Consider the following 17,253-nt stretch of genomic DNA (forward strand, 5'->3'; position numbering starts at 1 on the left):
CTAGACAGAATTAAACTTTGTCAGTTTTATTATAATTCCAATTCACATCTTTAAATAAGTTCATATATATTAATATCATATTCTTCCCTCAGGTTATCTGAGATATAGTGATGTCCTAAATTTTATGTTACTTCAAATGGGGTAATTTCTTTGGAAACAAGATATTAATGTCATAGTAAAAACTCAACTGAATATAGATTAACAAAAGGTTAAGCTAGCCCACTGGTGAACTTTTTAAAAAAATATATGATAAGCTGCATTACATGGTATAATGTAATGTCATTAACTGTCATATGATTTTAAAATAATCCAGATTTTTAAATAGTATAAATATCTTGCAATCTCTGGTTTCATATGGATACAGCTATCTCTTAAAAAAAAAAAAAGAGTTGAATATTTTATTTAGAATTCTATTTATGTTTTACTTCTTTCTAGAGACTGTTTTACCCTCATGCAAATGAAGTTTCTTATGGCCAAAATTTCTTGAGTAGACTTGAATTTTTTATTTAGTTCAACATTCCATACTTAAATTGATTCTTATTATTCGTGGTATTAGTGCTTACACATTCTGAAATGCAAAGTAAACTGGGTAAAGATTATATTTACATTTAATTGATAGAAAGATTAATGGACAAAGGTTTCTATGTAAAGAAAACTACCGTAAATCATTATGTGAGCACATAAGAATTTGACAAAATGAATAATTACCCCCAATTTATCTTCTGTGTAAATCCACATTTTTAATTGACTTTCCTTAGAATAAATCATGATTTATAAAACAAAACTATACAATCAAAAGGGATACTGCAGCACATGTGTGCCAGTGCATCACTGTAAGGCTGTGGCTAGATCAACTTATAAATTTAAACCTTCTTGGATCTTCAGTTTTTTCATTACTAAACTCCATTTTACAGCAGCCAAAATTAAGTTTACCTTGCTCTATGATGATAATGTATGATTCTGAAGTCAACTTTTTGAGTTGCTTACCCCGGCTAGAAGGTGTACGAGCTGTTTCTGTCTCATAAAAGCTTTGCTCTGAGGATACACCCGCAGAGAGGGAATCTTTCCTCAAATAATACCGGTTTAATTCCATTTGAATTCGATATTCATCTTCTTGCTGCATGGGTCGATTTCTTCTGTCTTTATTAGCTAACCCGATTTTGCTTGAATTTTCTACAAGTATACAAAAGGAAAGCAAAACAGTAATTAAATTTGGAGTTAATCATTTCTCTCCCAACCCACTTATCCAATATCAATGGCAACTCAGTACCACAGTCAGTGCAAAACCAGCACTATTTAATATTAACTGGAGATCTAAGCAATAGCTCTAAGCAGCTAGCCAGGAATCAGAAGATCTGATCTCTGATAGATGAGTCATTAAAAATTTTAAGTGCGTGCTATTGAATGTGTTTAAGAACTACACCTTCTCAGTTGTATGAAGTACTACCCCCAACCAAGGAAGTAAGCCAGTCAGTTCTGAAAAAGTTATGTATATGATACAAAGAATCTGAACTCCAATTTGTGCCAGGATAATACAATTTGAAAGATCCAATCAAATTTAACTATTGAGGATTCTTATTCACAATACAATACAGCTTTTTTTTCTTTTTTGGCTGCGTTGGGTCTTCGTTGAAAGAAAGCCAGGCACGGGCTTTCTCTAGTTGCAGCGAGCAGGGGCTACTCTTCATTGCAGTGCGTGGGCTTCTCATTGCAGTGGCTTCTTTTGTTGCGGAGCACGGGCTCCAGGCAGGTGGGCTTCAATAGTTGCAGCACACGGGCTCAGTAGTTTCAGCATGCAGGCCCTAGAGTGTGTGGGCTTCAGCAGTTGCAGCACGCAGGCTCAGTTGTTGCGGTGCACAGGCTTAGTTGCTCCGTGCTTGTGGGACCTTCCCAGACCAGTGATCGAACCCGTGTCCCCTGCATTGGCAGGCGGACTCTTAACCACTGTGCCACCAGGGAAGTCCCTACAATACAGCTTTAAGTTCACACATTTCCTATATAGTAATACAATTTCCTATTTGTATGCTATATATTTTAGCTAAAAAGTTTTAAAGAATTAGAAACAATAACAGAGTTATACTTGCCTGGTCCAGCAATAGCTGCTAACATATCCAAAAGCAAGTGCACCTGCCTTGGTGACAGGAATAGATGTATAGAGTCTATCTGTCCATCAATATCCAACTTGAAAAAAAAAAGAAAGAAAACTACTCAGGATGAATACTCTTTATAAACTCATCATGACAAATCCCAGTACATTTTAATGCACTAAGAGGAATACTGATCATTTAGCCTTGGATTCCTTTACCTAAGGTTCTCTCTACTAATCCACACAATCTAAATGAAAAGATATAAGGCCAACAACTGTTGTTTTAAGAGGGAAAATCCTCCTGAGAAATTCCATGTTGGCAAGTCCAATGTCATACTTTGTGTCTCTCTGAGTTTTCTGAGTATTTAAGGTATTTGAGGAGGCCTTAAGATACAGTCTCCAAGAAAGAATATCTATAGCAGTAACAGAGTGATCATTCCCATCATGATTTCAAAAGACCCAAATCATAATCTTTAAAGCTTGATTCAAACCAAGAGCAAATAAAGTTGGCTTTCATAAGTTTGCCCACAGATCACACTCCTTTGTAGAACATGCAAGGACCTTCTCTATCAACAGTGTGTCCCTGTGAATGCCCTCTGTGCTCCACAAAGCCCATTCTCCACTGGGCATGGAGCCACAGCAGAAAGAGGGTGCTCATGTGGAATTCCCTTCTCTTTTCCAACTCCCTGTCCATTTTTCCTTCTAGAAATAAAAGCCCGATCCCACTCTCTCCCTGATTCTTTTGGAGTATACGCTGACAAAAGCAATTACCCTGTTCTCTACATCACATTCTGGAAAGTTGAATATGCTCGCCTTACTTTTCATTCACCTCCTCTTATTTCTAATGTTAACACGGACTCCTATTATCTTTATGCCATTATATAATTTAAAAATAATTCAATTAAGAAAATACTTATATTTGGGAAATGGCATCTTTCCCAGGCGAAAAACAAACTTCTTCTGATTGTAAGAACAAAAGATAAAATAAATTACATAGTGACTTTGAGAAATTTCCATGATCTAACTAATAAAATAATACATTCTCCAATAATAATAATAATCATTATCACCAACTTTTTTTTTGCGTACTGGGGCACTGTGTTACATGCTTTTATTTCCTCTAATTCTTAGTACTGTTCCTGTCTTACAGATGAGAAAACAGTTCACAAAGATTAAGTGATTTGCGCAAGGCCATCTAACAGATCCAGAGCCAGGATTTTAAGCTAAGCTGACCCATGGAGTGCTGGTTTCATGGGGCCTCCTTACTGACTGCTGACATCCCAGGCCATAAATCAACAAGGAGTTAAGGCTGGGGACAGTGGGAAGATCTCTTTTTGATTATATGCTGAACTTAAAACCTTTCTATGTATGTTCACGTGTACTCAGTGGCTCCCTCTTCCACATTCCCACAGCCACGTCTACGCCCTTATTTTATCTTTTATTAAGACAAAGATTGCATTCCGTTCATCTCTGCATCTGTCCCAAGAACTTGTATGGGGTCTGGCATGCAGGAGTCACTCAAATGTCTAGAGCTAGTTAGATAAGTGAATATACAAATAAATAAACCCTGATATCTTCTCAAACTACATTTTACACAGATTATATGGAAGATTAGTTTTCAGAGTCTGAAAATAACACCTGACAGACACATTGTTAACTGACTAAATACATGCAAGTTTCCTGATTCTCCAGACTGTTCAATATTGTTCCCTAAGAAATGAGTACAGTTGTCTTTACACTGTCTTCAAAAAGCTATGAGACATCATGAAAAAAATCAATCTCTTTTCGTAAGTATTATAAAAATGGACATTCCATTCAAAATACACATAGGTGGACAGTTTTACATACACGTGATTAAACATCCCCTTCAGTCAACTTGCTTTCCCAATCTCTCCTTCCTTTAACTTTATCATTTGATGACGATAGAGATTCTTTAAGACATTCCCAGTTATCTGAACTAATGAATGTTTCTGAAAGTGGAGGAAAGTAAGCACAGGAGACAGCTTCAAATCCTGAGCTGCAGCAGATGGGCAGAAAGCCCGTCTTCACCCGAACTCTGTCACCTACAGACAGAAGCGCCAGCTGACAGTAAAAACGCTGACTCCAAGACCGTGGCCCCCTCGTCACAGGGTAATTTACAGCAACCAATCAGTGGGTCCCCGCATGGAGTAAAGGATGCCTGTGGCTTTCTTCTGTTTTTATCTACAGAAAATAGAACAAATACTTACCTTAGCTCCAGGAAGTACCTCATTCTGTTTCAATGTGAGACTCAACCCCAAATTACCGACTAGCCCTCCAATCTGCACCGGGTCAGAGGGTGCTGCCTCTGGCAAACTCCTAGTTAGTTGTGGGTGTGGCTCATAAACAATTCTGGGACTCCAGCTAGGGGACAGCTTTGGCTCAGCTTCCTACAGTAAGGCAGTAAGAAAAAAAGCAATTCTTTAAAATACCTTAATGTAAATAAATTGAAATGCAAAATACTATTGTCAGTTTAAGAAGAATAAAGTATTTGACATGAAAACTGTATGATGTGACAATGGATAAACCAGTATTGTACAGCTACCATGAAACAGCACAGTACCTTAATAAAGGCAAATCATGGAAAAGGACTTTATGAATAAAGCACAGTCTCTGTTCAAGTTCCATAATAAGAAAATTTAATAGACATTCTATAATTAAGAAAATAAGACTTGTGAAATAAAGTAAAAGATAAATCATTGAGTGACTAATTTATAAAAGGACTCTCCAATCTTAGAAGGGATTAACAAAGAGTTCCTTAATTATAAAACTTCTTTAAGATACGACTTGTAAGATACATTTTCAGCAATATATTCAGCATGTAAGGTAAATGTGAACATTACTTGATTTTATGTTTTTACTGTAGAAAGGGCATTAGATGTTAATATATCATTTCCCTCTAAGACACAGAATCCAGTGTTTATCTAAGTAATACATAGCAAACTGGCAGAAATGGCATTAATTATAAATGTGAGTGTTCTTCAATCTCCAAAATATATGCCCCCATTACTGAATATTTGTGTTAACTCTCACATCAGACGGAAACCTATTAGCACATATTACATATCCTAGGAAAGTTTAAAAACCCTCACGTAAACCTTTCAAAAATCTATGACCTTGGTTTTCGGTTTTCGGTTGGTTTTCCTTACCGCTGGTGCCGCTGAACAAACTGGGGAAGGTTTTGCTGATGCAGAAAATTCATCCCAGAAGAGGGACACTCCAGAGAGCTGAAGTAACTTGTGAGCAAAAGCTGTGGGTTGATGTACGTTAATACCTGAGGACTCGTCAGCAGTTTCATCACAGTACATGGTTCTGAAAGTTAAAAACAAAAAGAGCGTTTGCATAAAACTCCTAGGAAAACCTACTTGCAATGATAAGAAATGCACATCGCTGTTGAAGTTAAAGGAACTTTTCAAGTGTTAGCTCTTCTTAGAATATATCTAAAAGGTGGGTCAGCATTACCGTACTTTACTACAGTAAATATTTTCATGAAGAGACATTAAGCCCAAGAAGGTAATGTTTTGAGGCTCCTAAATTTGGGGGGAAAAATTAATAACTTCCTAAAGTTAGTTTCAAGGAAAACAACTCCTGTGCTCCCTCACAAACATCTCTTGGTTAACAGTGAGACAGCATTTGGCTCCAAGTCACAAGTCTGACATGACATTTCTTTTTCTTTTTTTTTTTTCTCGCGGTACGCGGGCCTCTCACTGTTGTGGCCTCTCCCGTTGCGGAGCACGGGCTCCGGACGCGCAGGCTCAGCGGCCATGGCTCACGGGCCTAGCCGCTCCGCGGCATGTGGGATCTTCCCGGACCGGGGCACGAACCGGTGTCCCCTGCGTTGGCAGGTGGACTCTCAACCACTGCGCCACCAGGGAAGCCCCTGACATGACATTTCTTGAATTCCTGTAACTGTTCTACGAGTCCTTATGACTCATCTTCAGCTTAAGTAAAATATTGTTGTGCTAAATGCATGAGATTTTAGAAATTTTTTAAATATACCATTTTAAGGTAATGCAACCTAATTTCAAAGATTTGTTAACAGTAACTGTTTCACTAATTGCTATGTTTTGTGAAAGACAGAAACCAGAACTTAATAAAGGCCCCCAACAGATCCACATACAAAGTGTCTTTGGTGCTCGGTGTACATACTTCTTTCTGCTTATCTCTGCTGGCAGCTCATGTGGCATTAAGACACAGGTGAAGAGTTACTACCTCAAAACAACACTCAGTAGTGGGTATGTAAATCAATCCCTGTTTTAGAGCTATTTATAGGTGCTCCAAGTGGGCAAACGCAGAAAACGAAAAGTGATGTGTTTACATCTTTTTAAGTTAAATCACTATTGTACATATTGACCTTAAAATACCCTCACAGAATCTTCAAAGAAAACAACAGTCTTAGCCTAAAGCAGCACATAGACCAAATAAAGCAAAGCAAAAAAGCCTATCACATGAATGAGACACATCTAAATAGTACATTGTTCATATGAAAAAACTGAAACTCTCCAACAGGAGTACCTTAAATTTAGTACCACTCAAATAGTCATTATTTCGATGTGATATTAACTAAAAGAGAATTACCTGCTTTGTGAAATCAAATATTCAGAGCATTATATTATACACAATTATACCCCAACTGGTACTTTCAGCTTTCAATAATGGGATTAGAACACAACTTGGAGAAAAGCACTTTACTCAGAAATAATGTAATATATTAACTTAATACAAGCACCTCTAAACTCCAAAAGCATCCTGAAATCTAATGAGAGTCAGATTTTATTATTTACAAAGAAAAGAACAGGGTAATTTGCTTTCAGATATAAGAAGTCTTACCTTTCTATTCGAATTTCAAGTGCAGTTCCAGTTTTGGAATTTTCTGGCACATGTTCAATTCTCAAGACAGTGTCTATAAAAGTGACTTTTACTCTTCTTAGTACTAGAGTAAACAGGTAACCGTCAACATGAGACCATGTGTATACTAAATAAAAACTTCTAATGAAAGGAATAAATACTAAATTAGTTTAATAAGAACTTACAAAATAAAAGTTGAATTTCCTTCCTTAAAAAAATCCCCAAATCTTGAGCTTTGTAATAGATATTTTGCCTTGCTGAGCACTTACCCATGTTACATCTCAACCTGGGGCAATGACTAACACTATCCGTTGAATTCTAATCCCTTCATTATGCAAGCATAATAAAATAAACAGAGGAGAAACTAGGGTAAAAAAGAACATGAAATTTAATTGAATACAGTAAGTCCCCTACATATGAACGAATTCCGTTCTGAGAGCAAGTCCAATTTTTTCCTAAGTCCAACAAAGTTAGCCTAGGTACCCAACTAACACAATCGGCTACATAGTACTGTACTGTAATAGGTTTCTAATACTTTTCACACAAATAATACATAAAAAAACAAACACAAAAAATAAAGAAAACATTTTTAATCTTACAGTACAGTACCTTGAAAAGTACAGTAGTCCAGCACAACAGCTGGCACACAGGGGCTGGTAGTAGTACCAGCAGCTACATCACTGCTGTTTTTATGCTTGCTTCCAGACATCCTGGGCTTGAAATAAAGATACTGTATTACCGTACTCTATATAGTACTGTGCAGTAAAGTACACAAAAGCACAGCCACTGGAAGAGGATGCACACACGTGACAATGTACACCAGACACGTGAACTAACTTACGTGATTGGACATGTGAACGCAGGTTCACATCTTTGAAAGTTCGCAACTTGAAGGTTTGTATGTGGGGGATTTACTGTACAATTTTTAAAATAACCTCAATTCTAAAGTTCTGAAGTAAGAATAACAATTCTTTTAAAATCACTCAAATGAGTTTTTCTTATACAAGCCTTACTACTAAGTAAAATCTAAAATTTTTGAAAATACTCAATAATGCCAAACCTGTTTCAATGGTTTCAGCAAACTTTTCAAGTCCTTCAAAAGGCTGGGATCCTTCTCCTTGCTCATCTGTTAGTTTCTGGCTAAGACATTCTTTTGCCAATTGCATGCTGCTGGTCATGAAACTTGACCAATACATAGGCTCAGAACCAGTTGCTGCAGAAAATATAGATTAATCCTAAATAACTTCTCACAGTTACAACAAAGCCATTTCTTAAAATCACACATTTCAAACAGATAAATTCTTAATCCTCCAAGAGATATTCAGCATCATGGTGTCACCCAGGGATACAATAGTCTGGAAATTACTCCTGAGATTTAAACATCACCTTATAATAACTGAGAAGGAAAAAAAAAAAAAATCACAGATAAAAGTCCAGAGACACATGTTCTCATTACATGATATATATCTGACAAATATTAATTCACATATTCATTCAAGTATTTAATGGATATTTTATATGAGTGGTATTGTTCAAAATACTGTAGAGCAGGGGTCAACAAAATTCCTGCAAAGGATCAGACAGTAAATATTTTAGGCTTTGTGGGCCATATGGTCTCTATCACAACTACTCAACTTTCTCACTCTAGTACAAAAGCAACCAGAGAGAATGAATGAATATGTATATATGGTGATGTTCCAATAAAAATTTATTTACAAAAACAGATGACAGACCAGATTTGGTGTGCAGGCCATAGTTAGCTGACCCTGCTATAAAAGAAAGAAAAATAAAATAATTATTAATTCTGCCCTCAAAGAGACTACAAGATAGTAGAAGAAATGAGATAAAATTAAGAAGAATTAATAGCCAACTACTGAGTGTCAACAGAAAATATTATGATAGCTAAGAGAAGAGGCTAAATCTTCTAGCTGAGGGAATTCACAGGAAAGGAGAGATAGCAGTTGACCTAGGCTTTAGAAGGTTACTATAAATGTAGATAAAACAGAAGAGCATCCTTGGAGAAGGAACACACAAACTGTGAAGAGTCCTTTCCAGATCCTCCCTTATGAGAGAATTCCACCACACTTCCTTATGTTATTCAAAACAAACTGACAGAGATTACTAGAATTATTGTCTTCTAAAATTAAAAGTACTTCTAATGAAATATTTTTAAAATAAGGGTAAAATATTTGACTTTCCTTAGTAAAGTAGTACTATATCTACTCAGCTTGGTTAAAATATAAAATATTCTTGTTAATTAAATACCAGATTATTAAGAATTTCCATGCATAGATTACCAATTTTAAAAATACAGCTACTAAATTTTACTAAGCATAACTTAAACGTTGGTGTTTCAGGCAGCACCTGGGATCATAATTCTTCAAATATATCTTTACAAACATCACTTGTCACTGAAAGAATTTAAGTTCATAGTTTAACATGATTCACCATCATGACTTTACTAGCTTACACACAAACACACACTCTCTGCAGTAGACAATCCAAGACATAACGTAGCACAGTGGCCAAGAATAGGGGCTCCGGAACTAGACTGCCTAGATCCAGATCCCATCTTTTCCATTTAATTAGCTATAACCTTGGACAAGTTATTAAACCTAGTATTTATGCTTCAATTTCCTATTCGGCAAAATGGAGATAATTAAAAGTATCTATGTCAAAGAGCTACTGTGAGGATAGTACCTGTAAACCACCCAGAACAGTATCTGGCATGCAAGAAGCACAGTATACATGTTTGATAAATCAGAAAACATCATATGTGTAATTAAAGCTACCACACGCATATATTCGTAAACAATGACTTGCTACTACTTTAAATCTTTTCCTTCCCAAAGTTTTCTTCTGAAAATTTTCAATCCTAAGAAAGAGCTGTACAATAAACACCTGCATACCCTACACCTAGATTCATCAAGATTACACACACACTGAGACTTCCCTGGTGGTCCAGTGGTTAAGAATCCACCTTCCAATGCAGGGGACGTGGGCTCAATCCCTGGTCGGGGAACTAAGATCCCATATGCTGCGGGGCAACTAAGCCCACGTGCCACACCTAGAGAGTCCATACGCTGCAACTACTGAGCCCGCGTGCTCTGGAGCCCGCACGCCACACCTAGAGAAGTCCGTGCGCCGCAACGAAGAGCCCACGCACCGTAACAAAGACCCAGTGCAGCCAGGAAAAAAAAAAAAAGATTACATACATACTCTCAAACTTTCCCTGAACTATCTGAAGGTAAACTGCAGACATCATAGCACTCACTCCCAATGACTGCAGCATGTAACTCCTAAGAACAGGACCAGTCTCCTGCAAGAGCTCAGTACCACTAACACATCCAAGCAACGTAACACTGACAAAATATCATACATACACTCAATACCCAAATTTCCCCAGCTGCCTCAATAACACCTTTCATAGGAAAGAAAGAAAGAGAGAGAAAGAGAATTATGTACCGCAATTAGTTATTCATGTCTTTAGTCTCCTTTGATCTGAACAGTTCCTCTACCTTCATTGTCTTTCATGACATTTTTTTAACAGTACCAACCAGTTAGTTTATAGAATTTCCCTTATTTTGGATTTGTCTGACTGTTTCCTCATGATTTGATTCAGATTAAGCACTTTTAGCAGGAATAATACATAAGTGATCACGTCTTTCTCAGTCCCTCAGTCAGGACACACATGATGTCAGTTTAACCCATTATTGATGAGGTTAAGCTTGATCACTCAGTTATGGTGGTGATTGTCAATTTTCTGCACTGTAAAAGAAACTTTTTCCCTCTGCAAATAATATGTAAACAGTGGGAGATATTCTGATACTGTCTAAATATCCAGTTTTTCAACAACCCTTCACCGAACGGTATCAGCGTTCATTGATGATCTTGATACCGTTAATTTTTACTATGGTGGCTGAAAACATGGGGGTATTCTGCCATTTTTTTTATGTTTATAAGTAGTAGCAATGAAGAGCTTTCCCTTCTCCTTGCCCCCCTTACATACTTATTTGTATTGACATGGACTTAGGGGTTGTTTTTATTTAGTGTGTTACAATCCATTATTTTCATTATCCTTTTTGATGCCCAAGTTTAACAGATTTGGCCAATGGGAGCCCCTTCAAGCCCAATCCTGTGTCCTTTTAACATTTCTCCATCAATCTCTGAGCACCTCCTTGCTTTCTGGCACAATACTTTGAATCTTTAAAACATAAGTCACTTTTTATTCAGTATTGTGTAATAATTGATAATGGAAAAGAATTTGAACCATAATATATATACATATAAACATAAAAATATGTATAACAATCACTTCAGGTGCTGTACACCTGAAGCATTGTAAATCAACTATACTTCAAGTAAAAAAAAGCATAAGTCACTTTAGATAATTGGTAACAAACAATTAAACCAATCATTATATGCTAAAGTTCCTGTAGGTAAATAGAGACAGAAATAACTCTGAAGATACAATCACACGCCCCCCACATGGACCACGCCCTAATATTTTATCTACTGAAAATCTCACAAACACAATGCAAAATTAATACTGAATTTAACGCAATCAGGTTACTTTCCCAATCTCTGAAAATTAAAAATAGAAACAAACAGAAACACATAATATACACCTACCTAGGCGAGGTCTAGGTCGGAAGACCAGTTCTAACCCTTTCACTTCCAGTGCACAATTATCCTGCAGCAAGGAGCCCCATGGAACGGACAGAGAAATTGACTGTATGAATCCTTCAGTGACTTCTAAAGGCGCATCTGCTGACTCCAGGATCTCATTGAGACACTAAAGACAAAAAAAAAGTGCATTTTCAAATCACAAGAACAAGAACTTAAAATTGTTGGCTTATTCAGAGATGCTAAATATGCTAATACATGTGTCAGGCACTAAGGATAAAGAAAGCAGAGACCACGATAAGGATGATTCCTGGCCCTCACTAAGCTGACAAAACAGCTTACCACGAAAGACACATTTAACTAAAGTGGGATAAGTTGCATGACAGAGGAAATACACTGTACTATTTGAACGTGTAAAAGAACCTAACTTAGAGATACAAGGCAGGTCACCTGAGGAAGTGCTATTTAAAGCTGAGACCAGAAGGCTGAGGAGTTAACTGGACACAGTGGTCCAGAGAGAGACAATAGCATGTAGAAGGATTCAAAGAAGGCAGACGTCAGAGTATACAAGCACACATATTTGAGATACAAGAGTTTTGGGCGGGGTGGGGGGCAAGTGTGGAAAAAGCTGCTTTAGGCTTTCCTGTAGCATGCCAGGGTGATGAGCATGCCAGGGTGGTGAGCATGCCAGGGTGACGAGCATGCCAGGGTGATGAGCCAGAGATAAGGCTACATAGATAAGGGTGAATGGGATCCAAAAAGCCTTGTAATTAATGTTAAAGAGTCTGAAATTTATCTCAAGGGCAATGTGAAGCCAGTGAAAGATTTTAAGCAAGGGCGCCATGATGAGGATAGAACTTTCAGTGAGCCACTCCTGCTGTCATGTACAGCATGTATTGGAGGAAAGCAAAACTCAAGCAGAAAGGATGTTATAAGTAAGAGAAACTAAAGTTTGGTTTGGCAAGGATAGTGACAATGAGGAAAGTTAGAGGAAGATGGATTTCTGTAATATATTAGGAAGTAGAATTAATTGTCATCATGAGGGGTAAAGACAAGAAGGAATGAAGAATGACTCGCTGGTTGCTGGCTTGGGCAACGGTTTAGATAGGGGTGCCATATACTGAGACAGGGGAAGGGGAAGATGAAGAATTCAGTTCCAAAGAGAATATCTGAGCAGACATCAAGGTGGAGATGTCTAGGAGGTCCAGAGCTCAGGAGAGCCATCTGGGCTTATAATACAGAAGGGCTTTATAAACACAGAGGGTAAATGAAACCATAGGGGTGAGCAGAGACAGCCTTTGGGAACTAATGTAGAGTAAAAAGACAAGAGGCTTAGGACAGAATCCTGATAAACACCAACATTTAAGAAAAAGGGTAAGAAAGAGGAACCTGCAAAGTAAACAAAACAAAACAAAAAGCAAACAGAGAAGTAGAAAGAAAATCAAGAGCCTCTTGCCCCAGAAAATTGTGGAAAGACAACATAAGAGTGGTCAAGTGCAACAAGAACTAACAAGAAGTCAAAGATTTTTAAATGTCCACTGAATTTAGTGACATTTAGCGTATAGGTGATCCCATTGACAGCAATTTCAGTGAAGTTTTAACTACAACTAAAGGAAGACAGATGGATGTAAATACAGTTAGTAGAATAATTAAATGGGTTTTTTTGACAGACAATATACTTTTGAAATTAAAATAACAAAAATGTATTAAATGCCAGCCTACACGTAATGTGCTTCCTGTATGCTATGTTGCATAAGGGTAGCGTTGTAATTCTTTGTCTACAAACCTAACGTTGAACATTGAGATCTAGACTGGCTCACGTTCTATCACTGGAGGTTACTACTTTGATTTTTTTTTTTTTTTTTTTTTGCTGCACCACAGCATGCGGGATCTTAGTTCCCCAACCAGGGACCCATGCCCCCTGCAGTGGAAGCACACAGTCTTAACCACTGGACCACCAAGGAAGTCACTGGAAGTTACTATTTTAATAGACTTTCTTCACAATGGTGTTTGTGTGATCCTACAGACTTCCTAAAGAGTACATGGGCATGGATGGTTTTAAGGTATAAAATTCCAGATCCCCAATCTCCAAATATATTCTTTCCTAAAATGGACCTTCCTGAGAAGGGTACTTAAAGCAGTGGCATCATGTTGGGTCTCCTTTCCCATATTCCCTTGTACAGTATCCCTTCTGCCACTGAGCCAAAAATGGCATATCTTTTTCCCTTCCTGAACCCTCCCTTACGCACTGCCTAGGATATAAAAATCTTCAGGCAGGACCAGCAATAAGTTTTCTGGTCTTTCCCCACCTTATACATATTTTTGGCATTGCCATTCAAAGAAATTCAAAGAACTAAGTGATACTGCTACTGCAAAATCCCTATAATTCTCATCTACTTATTTAGGACAGCAGTGTTTCTCAAGCTTATAACTACTGTAAAAATTTAGAGTGAAATTTATGCTGAACCCTATTAAATTCTAGTTGTAAGTATATTCATCTATGGATACATGAACAAATCAGGGAAGAGGGGGAAACACACCCACAACATCAATAAATATATTTCCAGTAAGTTTTTATGTTTAGTTATTCAAATGTATAATATATTTACATTGTTTTGATCAACTGCCCTTAACATTGTAATAACAGAACAATCCAGGGGAAAAATTCACTTAAAACACAATGATTATGTGAAGGAGATACTGATAAGATCAATATGGTAAAAGCCCTAGAGCAACCACTAAACAACTCAAAAAAAAAAGAATCAATAGTGAAGAAATCATTATGGGAATTAAAATGTTACACTAGGGCTTCCCTGGTGGCGCAGTGGTTGAGAGTCCGCCTGCCAATGCAGGGGACACGGGTTCGTGCCCCAGTCCGGGAAGATCCCACATGCCGCGGAGCGGCTGGGCCCGCGAGCCGTGGCCGCTGAGCCTGCGCTTCCGGAGCCTGTGCTCCGCAGCGGGAGAGGCCACAGCAGTGAGAGGCCCACGTACCGCAAAAAAAAAAAAAAAAAGTTACACTAGAAAATATTCACTTAATGCAAAAGAAAGTTGAATTGTGACACAAATTTTTAGTATGATCGATTTCAATTTAGTTACATGTTTTTATTATAGAGAAATGACAGCATGATGAATAAAAGATATAAGCATAAAATATACAAATTACAATAAAATCTTGCAGAGGAAGTTGGACGGACATATGAGTTCAATGGGAAAACATACAATGTTAAATTTCCAACTATTAATGGTGACCTTGTTCAAGCATATTTAAATATATAATGGCAGGTATTTAGATCTTACTGGGTATAAAAACTATATTTTTATTATATCAGTATTTACATTATCCTTACAACTATTTAAACTTATAATGAAAACATTTTAAAGTCAATTTTAAAATGTACAAGGAATATGTTAGTGTTTCAAAAATTTTTTAAAGAAAACTGGGCAAACATGTTTGAAGAATAGTCTTCTAAAACACAGTCTTTTAAAACACAGTAGCTCGGTCACTTACTAGCTAGGTGGCTTTGGACAAGGTTTTAACTTGAGTCACAATTTCCTCATCCATAAAATAGCGATACTACCAGTTTAAGGTTACTTTGAGTGTAAACGAAATAACGTGTAAAGCTACCAACATGGCTCCTGGTACCAAGTAAACACTCTGTAAACGCTGATTACCGTTCTTTGTCTTCCACAGTGCCTACCTAGTACAATGATGAGCACTACTAGGAATTCAAGGTGTGCTTGGCAGGATGAAGAAAAGCAAACATTAAGTTATACGCTTATTTTTGATACCGTAAGACTAACTAGGAAAAGAATACATCCTTATTAGTTTAAGCCCAGGCGTAAGAATTCAAATAAAACAGACTTAAAAGTTGTACTATACTTAATGTACAAATGGGCATTTGCACTCTCACTCAGGCCATACATCAGACTGGGACAAAGAGAAGACTAGCAGTTCCACAGTGCGAAGGGTGGTACCTTTGGCTGGATGGTCCATTTCAGTGCACTGACACTTGAGCATACAGTCTACATAAGAAAAACAGACTTTTAAACAGAATCTTTGTGAGAGACAGAAAATGACAGTAACTTTCTGATTTCCTGGGTTTTCTTATGACCAAACATTTAGGAGTTGAATTTAAAGATAATAAGTAATTTTCTTCTTCACAAAGATTAGAATTTTAAATATGCCTACCTTTTATGTGATGACAAACGGCTATCAGTAGTACATGCTACCTAGCAGGTATACTCCAAAACACAAAACACACTTAATCTGTCTTTTCAAAGTAAAGATACCACTTTATTAATGAGTGAGAAAAGTAGCTGCTTTTCAAAGGATTTTTGTACTATGGAGAGGACATTTTGAAAAATTATATTTGGAAATGTTTCCACTGTTACATGATTTTGTTGCTGAAAAAATGTCTATTAAAAACACTATTTTTTTAAGTCGTCATCTACACAGGTTACAAAGATTTGAAAACATGAAAAATTAACTCAGTAAATTTAAAGTCTTCTTAAAACAGTTTTTTTTTTTTTTTTTTTTGCGGTATGCGGGCCTCTCACTGTTGTGGCCCCTCCAGCCGCGGAGAACAGGCTCCAGACGCGCAGGCCCAGCAGCCATGGCCCACGGGCCCAGCCGCTCCGTGGCATGCGGGGTCGCGGGATCCTCCCGCACCGGGGCACGAAGCTGCGTCCCCTGCATCGGCAGGCGGACTCCCAACCACTGCGCCACCAGGGAAGCCCTTTAAAACGTTTTTTTAAAAGGAGTTTTAAAGTTAAATATATATATATATATACATATATATATATATATATAAATGCAACATGTCCCAATTAATTAGCAAGAATAATTGACTGAGATCAAGGAAGAAGGGAATCTCACAGGCGATTTCAACACAATCCTGCGCATAATTGATGACTGAGATTTGAAACATTAGGAATGTTGTCAATAATAAGATTCTCCCGTTTGGATCTATGAATCTTTGTGAGGTATCTTTTTATCTGTCATGAAAGTCCTTCAAATCAAATGTCAAATGTAACTGAATTTGAAATCAGAAGTTTAGTTGTATCTAAACGTCACACCAAGATTTATCTTAGTCATAAACACAGCACACTATAATGAAATAAAGAAACCAGCAACAGCCAATGTTTACTGTATACTTTATTTGACATTATCATTTTGGCTGGGCATATCCCTCACCTTCAAGAAGCAGAACAAAATATAACCTTCAGATTAAGTCCAACCATAAGCTACTTTTCCAATGATCCTGAAGTCAAACTGTAAAACTGAAATATTACCACCTCTGATTTCCCATGAAGATTAAATAAAACCTCGTAAATAACAGTGCCTAATACAGTGCCTGAAATAAACAAATGCTCAGTTACATGAACTGCTCTTTCCTTGGCTTGAAGCCATGTGATTAATAAAGAAATAATAGGCTTAGGAGTGAGACTTGAATTCTCACTATACCACTTGCTAGCTGTGTGACTTGAGGCAAATTATTTAACTCCATCTGTAAAATAGAAATAATACCCACCTTATAGGGTTAATGTGAAAAGTCATTAAAGAATAATGCAGGGGCTTCCCTGGTGGCACAGTGGTTAAGGATCCGCCTGCCAATGCAGGGGACACGGGTTCGAGCCCTGGTCCGGGAAGATCCCACATGCCGCGGAGCAAC

The 17,253-nt window shown here is 37.4% G+C and overlaps 1 protein-coding gene across 12 annotated transcripts in view; it reads right to left on the reverse strand.

Annotated features, from left to right (window-relative positions):
* The window catches only part of ATG2B (autophagy related 2B), a 74,614-nt gene that overhangs the window by 54,778 nt on the left and 2,583 nt on the right, over window positions 1-17,253 (reverse strand). For 9 of the 12 annotated variants that reach the window (XM_089908175.1, XM_089908174.1, XM_022576153.3 and 6 more), the window contains exons 2-8: window positions 11,585-11,747; window positions 8,013-8,165; window positions 6,935-7,037; window positions 5,254-5,416; window positions 4,315-4,494; window positions 2,085-2,181; window positions 988-1,173 (exon numbers count right to left, since the gene is read on the reverse strand). In XM_089908175.1, coding sequence (XP_089764301.1) covers window positions 988-1,173; window positions 2,085-2,181; window positions 4,315-4,494; window positions 5,254-5,416; window positions 6,935-7,037; window positions 8,013-8,165; window positions 11,585-11,747 — 1,045 coding nt within the window. Of the gene's footprint in view, window positions 1-987; window positions 1,174-2,084; window positions 2,182-3,934; window positions 4,147-4,314; window positions 4,495-5,253; window positions 5,417-6,934; window positions 7,094-8,012; window positions 8,166-11,584; window positions 11,748-17,253 lie in introns of those variants that run through there. The other 3 variants (XM_089908178.1, XM_089908179.1, XM_022576155.3) reach the window with 3 other exon arrangements.

This window comes from Delphinapterus leucas, chromosome 2, assembly GCF_059928025.1.
Source record: "Delphinapterus leucas isolate spDelLeu-1000000601 "Yukka" chromosome 2, BTC_Dleu_Yukka2, whole genome shotgun sequence".
Classification (NCBI taxonomy): domain Eukaryota; kingdom Metazoa; phylum Chordata; class Mammalia; order Artiodactyla; family Monodontidae; genus Delphinapterus; species Delphinapterus leucas.